This window comes from Pleurodeles waltl, chromosome 7 (genome assembly GCF_031143425.1).
Source record: "Pleurodeles waltl isolate 20211129_DDA chromosome 7, aPleWal1.hap1.20221129, whole genome shotgun sequence".
Classification (NCBI taxonomy): Eukaryota; Metazoa; Chordata; class Amphibia; order Caudata; family Salamandridae; genus Pleurodeles; species Pleurodeles waltl.
In genome coordinates this window covers 1,520,347,455-1,520,363,076 of record NC_090446.1, presented here as the reverse complement: position 1 = coordinate 1,520,363,076, position 15,622 = coordinate 1,520,347,455, and the positions used below count along the sequence as shown (strand labels likewise).

General features: G+C 47.8%; 1 protein-coding gene and 1 long non-coding RNA gene across 2 annotated transcripts in view; both read right to left on the bottom strand.

Moving 5' to 3' along the window:
• Nucleotides 1-15,622, bottom strand: part of LOC138246630 (guanylate-binding protein 1-like) — a 240,278-nt gene that overhangs the window by 168,807 nt on the left and 55,849 nt on the right. The window contains exon 7 of the mRNA XM_069201343.1: nucleotides 12,663-12,940. Coding sequence (XP_069057444.1) covers nucleotides 12,663-12,940 — 278 coding nt within the window. The remainder of the gene's footprint in view (nucleotides 1-12,662; nucleotides 12,941-15,622) is intronic.
• LOC138246632 (uncharacterized) lies at nucleotides 10,579-11,262 on the bottom strand. Its single transcript, XR_011194326.1, has 2 exons — nucleotides 11,079-11,262; nucleotides 10,579-10,736 (listed from the first exon to the last, which is right to left on the bottom strand). It is a non-coding gene; the product is annotated as an uncharacterized lncRNA (long non-coding RNA).

Below are 15,622 nucleotides of genomic sequence, written 5' to 3'. Positions count from 1 at the left end.
CTTGTGGGTTTCTCTTCAGATAACGAATGCAAGAGCTCACCAGAGTTCCTCTGCACTTCCCTCTTCGACTTCTGCCAAGAATCGACCGCTGACTGCTCCAGGACGCCTGCAAAACCGCAACAAAGTAGCAAGGAAACTACCAGCAACATTGCAGCACCTAATCCTGCCGGCTTTCTTGACTGTTTCCTGGTGGTGCATGCTCTGAGGGCTGTCTGCCTTCACCATGCACTGGAAGCCAAGAAGAAATCTCCAGTGGGTCGACGGGATCTTCCCCCTGCTACCGCAGGCACCAAACATCTGGATCACTGGTCCTCTGGGTCCCCTCTCATCTTGACGAGCGTGGTCCCTGGAACACAGGAGCTGGACAGTCCAGTGGCCCTTCTGTCCAAATTTGGTGGAGGTAAGTCATTGCCTCCCCACGCCAGACAGTAATCCTGTGTACTGCATGATCTGCAGCTGCTAGGGCTTCTGTGCAATCTTGCAAGGATTCCTTCATGCACAGCACAGCCCAGGTCCCCAGCACTCCGTCCTGCATTGCTCAACTCGCTGAGTTGACCACCGGCTTCGTGGGACCTCTGTTGTAGTGTTGAGACGACCGCCTTGCTCATATTTCCTGAACGCCTCTTCAGGTGCTTCTGCGGTGCTGCCTGCTTCTGCATGGGCTCTTTTGGTTTCCGAGTGCTCCCTCTGTCTCCTCCTCCAAGGGGTGACCTCCTGGTCCTTCCTGAGCCCTGGCAGCACCCAAAACCTTCAACCGCAACTCTTGCAGCCAGCAATGCTTGTTTGTGGTCTTTCTGCATAGAAACATCTCTGCATCCTCCAGCACGCTGTGGGACATCTTCTGACCAAAGGAGAAGTTCCTGGCACCTCCCGTTATTGCAGAATCTTCAGCTTCTTCCACCCGGAAGCAGCCCTTTTGCACCTTCATCCGGGGTTTAGTGGGCTCCTGCCCCCACTGGACACTTGCGTGACTCTTGGACTTGGTCCCCTTCCTTTATAGGTCCTCAGGTCCAGGAATCCATCTTCAGTGCTTTGCAGTCAGTTGTTGTCTTTGTAGAATCCCCTACCTCGACTTTACTGTCTTTCTGGGGTAGTAGGGTAACTTTACTCCTACGTTTCAGGGTCTTGGGGTGGGGTATCTTGGACACCCTTAGTGTTTTCTCATACTCCCAGCGACCCTCTACACACTACACTAGACATGGGGTCCAATTGTGGTTCGCATTCCACTTTTGGAGTATATGGTTTGTGTTGCCCCTAGGACTATTGTCTCCTATTGCATTCTATTGTGCTCTACACTACTTTTCTAACTGTTTACTTACCTGATTTTGGTTTGTGTGTATTGTTTGTGTATTTTACTTACCTCCTAAGGGAGTCTATCCTCTAAGATATTTCTGACACATTGTCACTAAAATAAAGTACCTTTATTTTTGGTAACTCTGAGTATTGTGATTCTTGTGATATAGTGCTATATGATATAAGTGGTATAGTAGGAGCTTTGCATGTCTCCTAGTTCAGCCTAAGCTGCTCTGCTATAGCTACCTCTGTCAGCCTAAGCTGCTAGAACACCTCTAATCTACTAATAAGGGATAACTGGACCTGGCACAAGGTGTAAGTACCATCAGGTACCCACTATAAGCCAGGCCAGCCTCCTACATTGGTGGTGCAGAGGTGGGATAAGTACTTGTAACTGTTTTACCACTTTGTCATTGGTGCTTTTCATAAGAAAAACATATACCAAATACTTAAGAATATACACAGTGACCTAAACAGTTTAACTTTCCTTCTCTAAAACTTTCCAAAATGTTTCTGAAAACTTTCAAAAGTTTTCAAAAGTTTGAAAAACTTTTTTCTCTCTCTGTCCTAAAACTTGTCTATTATGTCTGCAGTAGAGCTTACTCCCACAGTTGTCCAGGCAACATATGGGAATCTAAACTTTAAAAGTTTGAGGGGTCTCTGCATAGAAAGAGGTTTAGCGAATTGGTAAGAATCCTACAAAAGATCTTCTCCTTAGCCTTCTCCTAGAAAGTGGCCAGAACCAGTCTGGCCCATCCCAAGGTCAGGAGGTAGAGGAGGGGGGTACCCATCCAGACTCAGAGGAGTCCCCTGAGGATGCTGGGGAGTGTTCTTCCAAGGACCTGCCAGCTAACAGGCCACCTAGTGACACTGGTAGTGGGAGGGGGTCACACATTAGTAGGGCACCTTTCACTCCTATAGGCCAGGTTACTAGAGTCCAGTCAGTTAGGGACAGGTCCAACTCTGCCAATTCCCACATTTCTTCTGTGTCTCACAATTCTCAAGCCTTCCACCCTGAGGATAACTTAATAGAAAGGGAACTCAGAAAGATGCGGTTGGAAGAGGCCAGGTTGAAGCTTAAACAGCAGCAGCTGGCCTTAGACAGGGAATCTCTGGATGAGGAAAGGGAAAGGCAGAGGTTGGGGTTAGATCCCCATGCTGGCAGCAGCAGTGTTTTTGATAGCAATCCTGTTAGAGAGCAAGATTCCAGAAACCTGCATAAGATAGTCCCCCCTTACAAGGAGGGGGATGACATTAACAAGTGGTTTGCTGCACTTGAGAGGGCCTGTATGGTACAGTTGGTCCCTCAAAGGCAGTGGGCTGCTATCTTGCAGCTATCTTTCACTGGTAGGGATAGGCTCCTTACTGTCAGAGAAAGTGATGCTAACAATTACAAAGTTTTTAAGAATGCACTCTTGAATGGACTTGGCTTAACCACTGAACAATACAGGATTAAGTTCAGAGACACCAGAAAAGAGTCCTCTCAAGACTAGACAGACTTTGTAGACTGTTCAGTGAAGGCCTTGGAGGGTTGGTTACATGGCAGTAAGGTGACTGTCTATGAAAGCCTGTATAATCTAATCCTGAGAGAACATATTTTGAACAAGTGTGTGTCTGATTTGTTGCATCAGTACTTGGTAGACTCAGATCTGACCTCTCCTCAAGAATTGGGAAAGAAGGCAGACAAATGGTTAGAACAAGAGTGAACAGAAAAGTTCATACAGGGGGTGACAAGGATGGCAAGAAGAAGGATGGTAAGTCTTCTGACAAGGGTGGGGACAAAGATAAAAAACATTCTGAGTCTTCATCAGGCCCACAAAAATCCTCTGGGGGTGGTAGGTCCAAATCAGAAAAAGCCATGGTGCTATTTATGTAAAATAAAAGGCCATTGGGCAAGTGATGACACTTGTCCAAAGTAAAGCACCAACGCTCCCACTACCACAACCCCAACTGCAACCTCTAGTGTCCCTAGTAATAGCAGTGGTGGTGGGAAGTCTACTACAAATAGCAAATCCAAAGTTGTAGCTGGGCTCACTATTGGCAGTGTAGTTGGGGTTGGTCTTTACCCTTAATATGGGTAGGTACAAGCAACTACCTCTAATTAATGGCATTGAGGTTGAGGCCTACAGGGACACAGGAGCCAGTGTAACTATGGTTATAGAGAAACTGGTTCACCCCGATCAAGTGACTGATGCTCACAATAACACACTTAGCCACCTCATGGCTGTTGTGAATCTCAACTGGGGGGGGTGGTTACTAGTCTAAAGAAAGTTGTGGTAGCCACTGAATTACCTGTAGCTTGCTTACTAGACAATGATTTGGAGACATCAGCTTGGGCTGAAGTGGAGTTGGAGGCTCATGCAGCAATGCTGGGCATTCCTGGGCATATTTTAGCTTTGACAAGGGCTCAGGCCAAAAAGCAAAAAGGACAGGGAAACTTGAATCCTGGAACAATGTACCAAGTGCTCCCAAAAGCTAGGGGTAGGAAGGGTAAATCCTTGTCCACTATCCCTCCCTCTCCAGAAGATTCCCCTTTTGAGGAAGAACCTACACCAGATGAGCTGGCAGCAGACACTGCTGAGCTTTTGGGTGCATGGGGGGCCTGCTAGGGAAGAGCTGAGTGTGGCACAGCAGACCCGTCCCACACTAGAGGGTCTCAGACAGCAAGCTGTCAAACAGCAGAATGGGGATGTCAGTGATAGCCATAAGGTGTATTGGGAAGCCAACCTCCTGAATACTGAGTAAAGGGACCCTAGACCTGGAGCTGCCAGGAGATTGGTCATCCCTTATTGTAGGAGGCTGTCCTGGCTTGTAGTGGGTACCAAAGTTACTTACACCTTGTGCCAGGTCCAGTTATTCCTTATTAGTAGAATAGAGGTGTTTCTAGCAGCTTAGGCTGATAGAAGGTAGCTATGGCAAAGCAGCTTAGGCTGAACTAGGAGACATGCAAAGCTCCTACTATACCACTTATATCATATGCACAATATCATAAGAAAACACAATACACAGAGTTACTAAAAATAAAGGTACTTTATTTTTATGACAATATGCCAAAAGTAGCTCAGTGAGTACCCTCAGTAGGAAGGTAAGTAATATACACAAGTTATATGTACATCAACCAAAAATAGGTAAGTAAGAGTCAGAAAAGTAATGCAAACAGTGTAGAATTACAATAGGTTGCAATAGGCAAACATAGGTCTAGGGGCAACACAAACCATATACTCCCAAAGTGGAATGCGAATCACGAATGGACCCCAGACCTATGGGAGCTGGTAGAGGGTCGCTGGGACTGTAAGAAATCAGTCAGGGTGTCCACAATACCCCACCCCAGGACCGTGAAAAGTAGGAGTAAAGTACACCTACTACCCCAAAAGAGCACAATAGTCGTGATAGGGGGATTCTGCAAGAGCAACAAACACCAGCAGTGCACTGAAAATGGATTCCTGGACCTGAGGACCTGCAAAGCAAGGGGACGAAGTCCAATAGTCGCGACAGTGTCCAGGGTGTAGGAAAGTACCATCTTGCTTGGCATGTTACCCACATATTTCACTGTATATATGTTGTTTTAGTGTATGTGTCACTGGGACCCTGCAGTGCTCATAAGTGTGCCCTGTATGTGTTCCCTGTGTGATGACTAACTGTCTCACTGAGGCTCTGCTAACCAGAACCTCAGTGGTTATGCTCTCTCTTTGCTTTCCAAATTGTCACTAACAGGATAGTGACCAATTTCACCAATTCACATTGGCATACTGGAACACCTTTATAATTCCCTAGTATATGGTACTGAGGTACCAGGGTATTGGGGTTCCAAGAGATCCCTATGGGCTGCAGCATTTATTTTGCCACCCATAGGGAGCTCTGAACAATTCTTACACAGGCCTTCCACTGCAGCCTGAGTGAAATAACGTCCAAGTTATTTCACAGCCATTTACCACTGCACTTAAGTAACTTATAAGTCACCTATATGTCTAACCTTTACCTGGTAAAGGTTGGGTGCTAAGTTCCTTAGTGTGTGGGCACCCTGGCACTAGCCAAGGTGCCCCCACATTGTTCAGGGCAAATTCCCCGGACTTTGTGAGTGCGGGGACACCATTACACGCGTGCACTATACATAGGTCACTACCTATGTATAGCGTCACAATGGTAACTCCGAACATGGTCATGAAACATGTCTAAGATCATGGAATTGTCACCACAATGTCATTCTGGCATTGGGGAGACCATTCCATGATCCCCTGAGTCTCTAGCACAGACCCGGGTACTGCCAAACTACCTTTCCCGGGGTTTCACTGCAGCTGCTGCTGCTGCCGAACTCTCAGACAGGTTTCTGCCCTCCTGGGGTCCAGCCAGGCTTGGCCCAGGAAGGCAGAACAAAGGACTTCCTCAGAGAGAGGGTGTTACACCCTCTCCCTTTGGAAAAAGGTGTCAGGGCTGGGGAGGAGTAGCCTCCCCCAGCCTCTGGAAATGCTTTGATGGGCACAGATGGTGCCCCTCTCTGCATAAGCCAGTCTACACCGGTTCAGGGATCCCCCAGCCCTGCTCTGGCGCGAAACTGGACAAAGGAAAGGGGAGTGACCACTCCCCTGACCTGCACCTCCCAGGGTAGGTGCCCAGAGCTCCTCCAGTGTGCTCCAGACCTCTGCCATCTTGGAAACAGAGGTGCTGCTGGGACACTGGACTGCTCTGAGTGGCCAGTGTCAGCAGGTGACGTCAGAGACTCCTCCTGATAGGCTCTTACCTGTTTTGCTAGCCTATCCTCCTTCCTAGGTAGCCAAACCTCCTTTTCAGGCTATTTAGGGTCTCTGCTTTGGGGAATTCTTTAGATAACGAATGCAAGAGCTCATCAGAGTTCCTCTGCATCTCTCTCTTCACCTTCTGCCAAAGCATCGACCGCTGACTGCTCAGGACGCCTGCAAAACCGCAACAAAGTAGCAAAGACGACTACTGCAACCTTGTATAGCTGATCCTGCCGCCTTCTCCTGGTGGTGCATGCTGTGGGGGTAGTCTGCCTCCTCTCTGCACTAGAAGGTCTGAAGAAATCTCCCATGGGTCGACGGAATCTTCCCCCTGCAACCGCAGGCAACAAAAGACTGCATCACCGGTCCTCTGGGTCCCCTCTCAGCACGACGAGCGTGGTCCCTGGAACTCAGCAACTCTGTCCAAGTGACTCCCACAGTCCAGTGACTCTTCAGTCCAAGTTTGGTGGAGGTAAGTCCTTGCCTCCCCACGCTAGAATGCATTGCTGGGTACCGCATGATTTGCAGCTGCTCCGGCTCCTGTGCACTCTTCCAGGATTTCCTTTGTGCACAGCCAAGCCTGGGTCCCCGACACTCAAACCTACAGTGCACAACCTCCTGAGTTGTCCTCTGGCATTGTGGGATCTCCTTTTGTGACTTTGGGTGAGCTCCGGTTCACTCCTCTTTGTAGTGCCTGTTCCGGCACTTCTGCTGGTGCTGCCTGCTTCTGTGAGGGCTCCCTGTCTTGCTGGGCGCCCCCTCTGTCTCCTCACGCAAGTGGCGACATCCTGGTCCCTCCTGGACCACAGCAGCATCCAAAAACCCTAACCGCGACCCTTGCAGCTAGCAAGGCTTGTTTGCGGTCTTTCTGCGTGGGAACACCTTTGCAAGCTTCTTCACGACGTGGGACATCCATCCTCCAAAGGGGAAGTTTCTAACCCTCTTCGTTCTTGCAGAATCCACAGATTCTACCATCCGGTGGCAGCTTCCTTGCACCCTCAGCTGGCATTTCCTGGGCATCTGCCTAATCTCGACTTTGTCGTGACTCTTGGACTTGGTCTCCTTGTTCCACAGGTACTCTTGTCCGGAAATCCACTTTGGTTGCATTGCTGGTGTTGGTCTTCCTTGCAGAATTCCCCTATCACGACTTCTGTGCTCTCTGGGGAATATAGGTGCACTCTACACCTACTTTTCAGGGTCTTGGGGTGGGCTATTTTTCTAACCCTCACTGTTTTCTTACAGTCCCAGCGACCCTCTACAACCTCACATAGGTTTGGGGTCCATACGTTATTCGCATTCCACTTTTGGAGCATATGGTTTGTGTTGCCCCTATACCTATGTGCTCCTATTGCAATCTATTGTGACTATACATTGCTTGCATTACTTCCTTTTGCTATTACTGCATATTTTTGGTATTGTGTACATATCTCTAGTGTATTTTTGCTATCCTTATACTGAGGGTACTCACTGAGATACTTTTGGCATATTGTCATAAAAATAAAGTACCTTTATTTTTAGTATAGCAGTGTATTGTGTTTTCTTATGATATTGTGCATATGACACCAGTGGTATAGTAGGAGCTTTGCATGTCTCCTAGTTCAGCCTAAGCTGCTCTGCTATAGCTACCTTCTACCAGCCTAAGCTGCTAGAAACACCTCTTCTACACTAATAAGGGATAACTGGACCTGGTACAGAGTGTAAGTACCCCTTGGTACCCACTACAAGCCAGGCCTGCCTCCTACACAGCGGGGGCAGGAGCCCAGAAAACCCTGGATGAAGGTGCAAGGAAGCTGCCTCCTGATGGAAGAAGCTTGGAGTTCTGCAAGAAAGAAGAGGACTAGGAACATCTCATTTGGATGGAAGATGTCCCACGTCGCGATGAAGCTTGCAGAGGTGTTCGCACTCACAAATACTGCAAACAAGCCTTGCTAGCTGCAAGGGTCACAGTAAAGATTTTTGAGTGCTGCTGAGGACCAGGAAGGACCAGGATGTCGCCTTTGGAGGAGGAGAAAGATGGGGCGCTCTGCAACTCAGAGAGCCCTCACGAAAGCAGGCAGCACCCACAGAAGTACCCCAACAGGCACTTAGAAGATTTGTGAACCGGAGTCCACGCGATGTTAAAAAGGAGGGTCCCACGACGTCGTAGGCCAATTCAGCGGGTTGTGCACTGCAGGACGGAGTGCTGGGGACCCAGGCTAGGCTGTGCATGAAGGAAATCCTGGAAGAGTGCACAGAAGCCGGAGCAGCTGCAAATCACACAGTACACAGGTATGCAGTCTAGCATGGGGAGGCAAGGACTTACCTCCACCAAACTTGGACTTTAGAGTCACTGGACTGTGGGAGTCACTTGGAAAGAGTTCCTGTGTTCCAGGGACCACGCTCGTCAGTATGAGAGGGGATCCAGAGAACTGGTGATGCAGTCTTTTGGTGCCTGCGTTAGCAGGGGGAAGATTCCGTCGACCCACAGGAGATTTCTTCAGAGCTTCTGGTGCAGGGTGAAGGCAGGCTACCCCGAGAGCATGCACGACCTGGAAACAGTCGAGAAAGCCGGCAGGATGAGGCGCTACAATGTTGCTGGTAGTCGTCTTGCTACTTTGTTGCGGTTTTGCAGGCGTCCTGGAGCAGTCAGCGGTCGATCCTTGGTAGAAGTCGAAGAGGGAGATGCAGAGGAACGCTGGTGAGCTCTTGCATTCGTTATCTAAAGAATTCCCCCAAGCAGAGACCCTAAGTAGCCAGAAAAATAGGTTTGGCTACCAAGAAAGGAGGATTGGCAACCGAGAAAGGTAAGAGTCTATCAGAGGGGGTATCTGACGTCATCTGCTGGCACTGGCCACTCAGAGGAGTCCAGTGTGCCCCCAACACCTCTGTTTCCAAGATGGCAGAAGTCTGGGACACAATGAAGGAGCTCTGGCCACCTCCCCTGGGTGGTACTGGTCAGGGGAGTGGTCACTCCCCTTTCCTTTGTCCAGTTTCGCGCCAGAGCAGGGCTGGGGGATCCCTGAACCGGTGTAGATTGGCTTATGCATAGATGGGCACCATCTGTGCCCATCAAAGCATTTCCAGAGTCTGGGGGAGGCTACTCCTCCCCAGCCCTTCACACCTATTTCCAAAGGGAGAGGGTGTAACACCCTCTCTCAGAGGAAATCCTTTGTTCTGCCTTCCTGGGCCAGGGCTGCCCAGACCCCAGGAGGGCAGAATCCTGTCTGAGGGGTTGGCAGCAGCTGCAGTGGAAACCAGGAAAGGCAGTTTGGCAGTACCCGGGTTCTGTGTTAGAGCCCCGGGGGATCATGGAATTGTCCCCCCAATACCAGAATGGCATTGGGGTGACAATTCTATGATCCTAGACATATTACATGGCCATGTTCGGAGTTACCATTGTGAGGCTGTACATAGGTAGAGACCTATGTACAGTGCACACGTGTAATGGTGTCCCCGCACTCACAAAGTCCGGGGAAGTTGCCCTGAACGATGTGGGGGCACCTTGGCTAGTGCTAGGGTGCCCACACACTAAGTAACTTGGCACCCAACCTTCACTAAGTGAAGGTTGGACATATAGGTGACTTATAAGTTACTTAAGTGCAGTGGTAAAGGGCTGTGAAATAACGTGGACGTTATTTCACTCAGGCTGCAATGGCAGGCCTGTGTAAGAATTGTCAGAGCTCCCTATGGGTGGCAAAAGAAATGCTGCAGCCCATAGGGATCTCCTGGAACCCCAATACCCTGGGTACCTCAGTACCATATACTAGGGAATTATAAGGGTGTTCCAGTATGCCAATGTGAATTGGTGAAATTGGTCACTAGCCTGTTAGTGCCAATTTGAAAAGCAGAGAGAGCATAACCACTGAGGTTCTGGTTAGCAGAGGCTCAGTGAGACAGTTAGTCATCACTCAGGGAACACATACAGGGCACACTTATGAGCACTGGGGCCCTGGCTGGCAGGGTCCCGGTGACACATACACTAAAACAACATATATACAGTGAAATATGGGGGTAACATGCCAGGCAAGATGGTACTTTCCTACAAATACAGCATGTCTCAAAGAGACAGTGCAAGCGCTGTCTAGCCGAGACCTAAAAAAACAAACTGTATCCAGACATACCCAGGTTTAAATTAGCTTTGCTTTAGTTAACATAACTAGGTCATATTAGGCTGCATCATTTAAAAGAGTGCATGTTTATGTTTGTGCAGAAGCCTTGTACATTCATGTTTTCATTCTGCTGCAGAAAATCGTTCAACATTTAGCTGCAAATCATGTTCTTTACTGGCATGGAACAAAAAAGTTGTTTCTCTTCTTAGGAGAGAAAATATATTTTCTATGTTGAAATAATCAAAGCCACTTAGGTAAGCCTTCATAAACGTGCTGATGGTATTAATGTGCTAAAGCAGCTTATTGGTTTGTCTAAAATGTGTTGCTTATTCTCTACAACAAATGATGTGCACCATTAGCCATTAGAAATCACATGAGAGTAGGTGTTAAATACATTAATAATATGTTTGGTTGCTATGTGTGGTAGGCTACTGGCGGTACAGAGGACTCTGAGACGTAGGTATGGTGGGTGATTTTTATTTATAATTTAAGATGGTGCAGTTCAAGTGATGTAAAGATATTGTGGAGACCGTAAGCCTTGTTGATCCTTCCTCTATCTTGTAACCATCTCAGCTTTTCTCTTCCTCTAGGTTTGGTGGACGTCAGCTCATCTCATCTCCTGTGGATACCGGAAAAAGAACATAGGGTACAACAAAGGTAAGTCGGTTGTGGGGTAATTTGTGTGTGTTTTTTAGTGGTTGGCATGCAAGGAGGGAGGATACTCTGGGTTGGAGGTGGAGGAATAGAAAGGTAGTGTCCAGCCGTGAGGGTGTGGGTCTCAGGTACTTTCGGCAGGCTCTTTCTTATTATCTCTCAGAGCTCTGTCCAATAGTGCTCTCAAGTGCTCCCCGGTGTTCCCTTTTCCCTGGCCCACCTCCGACCCTCCCCTCGTTTCCCCGGTTCCCTTTCCTTGTGTGCTTATAAATGTTCTAGGGGATCGTTGTCCTAACAAGGACCGTACCTTGCTGAGCCACGACCCTCCAGGGTCGTGGCGTGATTTGTAAGTACTTGCGTCTCGGTTCCGCGTGGAATCTGCTGCGCGGCTCTCTGGAGTCTCTTCAGTGTGGAACACCTCCTTCTTGGCGTCCGGCGTCTTTTCCTCCTGCGTCTTCCTCTGTTCCACTCGAAACTCCTCCTCTCCCTCGTTTGAGTCCGTCCTCTCTTTTTTCGGCCAAACCCGGAACTGCGAGTTTGAAGCATCTGGCGGCGTTCTCATGTTACCATGGGAACGCGGAAGTGTTTCGAGGGAGGCGCGCGAACGGTGCCAGCTCAGGGAACTACAAGGCGCGGTCGAGGAGACCCGTCTACACTATGTAAGTAATATTTAATTACTTCCTATTTAGCTAATATAGTACTACGAAATCTGTGCGCTTTTTTTGTCTAGAGCAGTATATAAAAACATTATTTGGGGAGGAATCAGATTCTTTTGCTTGGACTTTGAAGAAGAAAGGCCGTATGTGCTTGATGCTTATGGAAGGCTAGCTAATGTCTTTGCTTATGATTTGATTATGCTAATTCCCTTGATTGATTAATTGTTTTGGTTTTCTGCAATGATTATTTTGATATTTGAATAAATCAACAGAACTGTGATTACTTCCTTAATGTTATTGGCTAAATATATGATCCCAGAATTCTCCCTTCCCTGCAACTTGAACTAAATGTGTTTGAGCATCAACTCCACCCTCTAAAAGTAAGCCTTGACTGTTTGAATTTGCCACCCTCTACAAGCTCAAAGTGTAAGGGGGGTGTATTTGGCAATTCAGTGGATTGCTGACAGAATATCCGTACCAAAAATATGGTATGTATAGACTATACTGTAGAGTCAAAAATATGAAGAAGGTAAGTGCAAATAGGAAGGAGAGAATTATTATTCCTAACTCCATGTCTACGTATGTGGAAGATATATACATCGTCAAGGTACATATATGTAGAGTGATATATGGTAAAACTTTGATTGACATAATATTTAGTCCCACAATACTTTTGATTCTTATATTCTATCTAAACACCACGAGGTACCACTTTATACTTGTATATAAGCAGCACCTGCCACGAGAATCTCCACACAGGTTCTCTTTCATGACTAGTACTCTGTGGATGTTCTATGAAGATTTCTGCTTGCAACTAAAAGGCACGAATATTGATCAAATGTGTACAGGCCTTAATGCTTAGCAAAGCTAAAAAAAATGCACAGAGAGACAAAAATTCTGGGGAAGTATACAGGAAATAGAAAGGGTTATTTACGTGTCATTGACACACTCACACTATGAGAGACATGCTGTCATTTGCTATTGGCAAGGAGTTTAACAGTGGAGGTAGAAATGAAGGCCAGAGGTCAGGATGGCGATTCGAACTAGGTTGTCTAAAAACCTATGCAAGATTCACAACCCTTCTTGCGTGTTTTGTACATTTTCTATTTAGTGAACGAGACATTTTGGAGGTTTTTTTTGTTACTTGTGCTTGTGCGTCATAGATGTCTCCCCTTCACAACAAACAGAGAAACAAACAAAAGATGAGTTGAGTCACAACTGGCTGATGACTTTACCTTGAGCATACCCTGGTAGTAGCCGTCTTTGTCTTTGAAGGAGCGTTTCATGAATACATTGATGGCTTCTTTCTCACACTTCCCATGCAGATCAGAGAGCTCTTGGACTTCTGCCGGGAACTGCACCAGCTTCTCCATCTGGGCCTTGTAGTGTCTCTCAGCGTCCTGCATGGCGGCCTCGTTTTCACTTTTGGCCATTGAAAGAACTGCATTCTCAATGCACGGAGCACCACCATTCACAATGGCTGTCACGTAGTTCTGGACCAAGAAGCTGAACGCTAAAAAAAAATACACAAGGACCAATGTCATTTGGAAGCAAGCTGTCACAAGGGGCATATACAAGGTGCCATGTCTGGACCATAGAACCTCAGCTGCTGAAGCCATCGCTTCTGGTGGGTAACATGAGAGATGAAAGAGTTGAGGCTCAATGCAGTGTGTGAATCAAGGGGCTCACTCTCCTTGTACAGAACAGAAAGGCCACCCTTTACCTTGTATGCATAGGTAAAGAGTGAATGGGTCTTAATGGTCAGACCACAGTAATGTGGGTGTGAATTAGGCTAGGTGTGCACCACTGCAACCTCCGATTGGTCATATTGTTACAAGTGTCCTAAAAAGATGAGATGGCAACTAGCATCTCTTAGCGACAAGAAGATGGCCTAATAAACAACATGGTTTGGAAAAAAGGGGCAACCCAATAACCCAGGGACCTGGACTGGACAATAATTATCAAAAAAGGTGGTCCCAATGGGGCAAGAAGTGTACCTTTAGACTTCCACTGCCATTGAGTCACAGAAAAATACTCAGCAAGTTAGTTATTGTTTTGCGATAAGTGCATTTATTTGACCAATTCCGTTCATTTAGTGCAGAAACTGTTCTCAATGAAATGACACAACATTCACATTCCTGAAGATCGAGGTGCTCCTAGCAAGTGACGGCGCAGTGGAAGTGATATAGAGTGAATACAAGTGTGCCGGTGGTACTTACATTAACTGCTAGGATTAGGTTTAAGTCAGTTATATTTATTTAAATGGATTTAATATAAAGCAGATTAATAAAGGTGTATGGAAACATTTAGGGCCTGATTATGACCCTGGCGGACGGCGGAGGCCGTCCGCCAAGGTACCGCCGCTGAATGACCGCACCGCGGTCAAAAGACCGCGGCGGCCATTTAGACATTTCCTCTGGGCCGGCGGGCGCTCTCCAAAAGAGCGGCCGCCGGCCCAGAGGAAATGCCCCTGCAACGAGGATGCCGGCTCAGAATTGAGCCGGCGGAGTTGCAGGGGTGCGACGGGTGCAGTTTGCACCCGTCGCGTATTTCAGTGTCTGCTTAGCAGACACTGAAATACTTTGCGGGCCCTCTTACGGGGGCCCCTGCCGCCAGGGGCCCCCAGGGGCCCCGCAGGACCCCCTACCGCCATCCTGTTCCTGGCGAGCGAACCACCAGGAACAGGATGGCGGTAGGGGGTGTCAGAATCCCCCATGGCGGCGCAGCAAGCTGCGCCGCCATGGGGATTCTAAGGGCAGCGGTAAACCGGCGGGAGACCGCCGGTTTGCCTCTTCTGACCGCGGCCGAACCGCCGCGGTCAGAATGCCCTGCGGGGCACCGCCGGCCTGTTGGCGGTGCTCCCGCCGACCCTGGCCCCGGCGGTCTACGACCGCCGGGGTCAGAATGAGGCCCTTAGTATTTGGGTTGTTATTTATGTTTATTTAAATTAATTTAATTTTAACAACTTTTGAGGTTGTTATTATTATTACTACTGCTACTAATAGGGACAGGTTAAAACTAGTAATTTAGGGCCAGATGTAGGTAGGTGGCAAATTGCGACTCGCAATTCGCGATGCAGAAAGGTGTCTCAGACACCTTCTGCGACTCACTATGGGGTCGCAAAGACCCACCTCATAAATATTTATGAGGTGGGTCGCAGTTTGCGACCCCATTGCGAGTATGGGCACTCGCGGGGATGGTGGCCTGCTGGAGACAGCAGACCACCATGTCCGTGACTGCTTTTGAATAAAGCAGTTTTTTTTTTCTCTTTGCAGCCCGTTTTCCTTAATGGGAAACGAGCTGCAAATAGAAAAAAATACCGAAACCTTTTGTTTCGTTTTTTTTTCAGTGTAGGCAGTGGTCCATAGGAATGAGTTACCATCCACTTCAAGTGGATGGTAACTGCGAGTTGATTTGCGACCGCTTTTGCGGTCTCAAATCAACTTACATCGCGGTGCGAGTCGCAAATAGGGAGGGAACACCCCTTCCTATTTACGAGTCGGAAACACATTTTGCGAGTCGGTTCCGACTCACAAAATGTGTTTCTGCATCGCGTGAGGGCATTAGCGCCTCGCAAACTGCGTTTTTTGCCATTTGCGAGGCGCTAATGCCTTGCTACATCTGGCCCTTAATTTATTTATTTTAGTTCATGTTAATTAAAGATTAGGTGTAGGGTGAATATTCAATTCATTAAGTGAATGCAAATTAAACAAGAGTGGGGGTAAGGCAGACACGGAAAAGGATCATTCAATTAAAAGCATTTGAATAACTGAATTAGAGCTAGTACAAGGCACACGAAAATTGGATATTCATTTTAATTAATCAGATACATTGTATTCATATTAAGTGAGGAAAAGAGTTACACAAGGTTTAGGTTTCTATATATAAATTAAGATAATTTAGTATTATTGCTATTAGAGTTTGGATTAGTATTCTTAGGGATAGGATAAGTAAAATTAAGTAATCTAACTAAATGTAAATCAAAGGAAATAAGGGGGTCATTCTGACCCTGGCGGCCGGTGACCGCCAGGGTCACCGACCACGGGAGCACCGCCAACAGGCTGGCGGTGCTCCCAAGGGCATTCTGACCGCGGCGGTTCAGCCGCGGTCAGAAAGGGTAAACCGGCGGTCTCCCGCCGGTTTACCGCTGCCCCATTGAATCCTCCATGGCGGCGGAGCGCGCTCCGCCGCCATG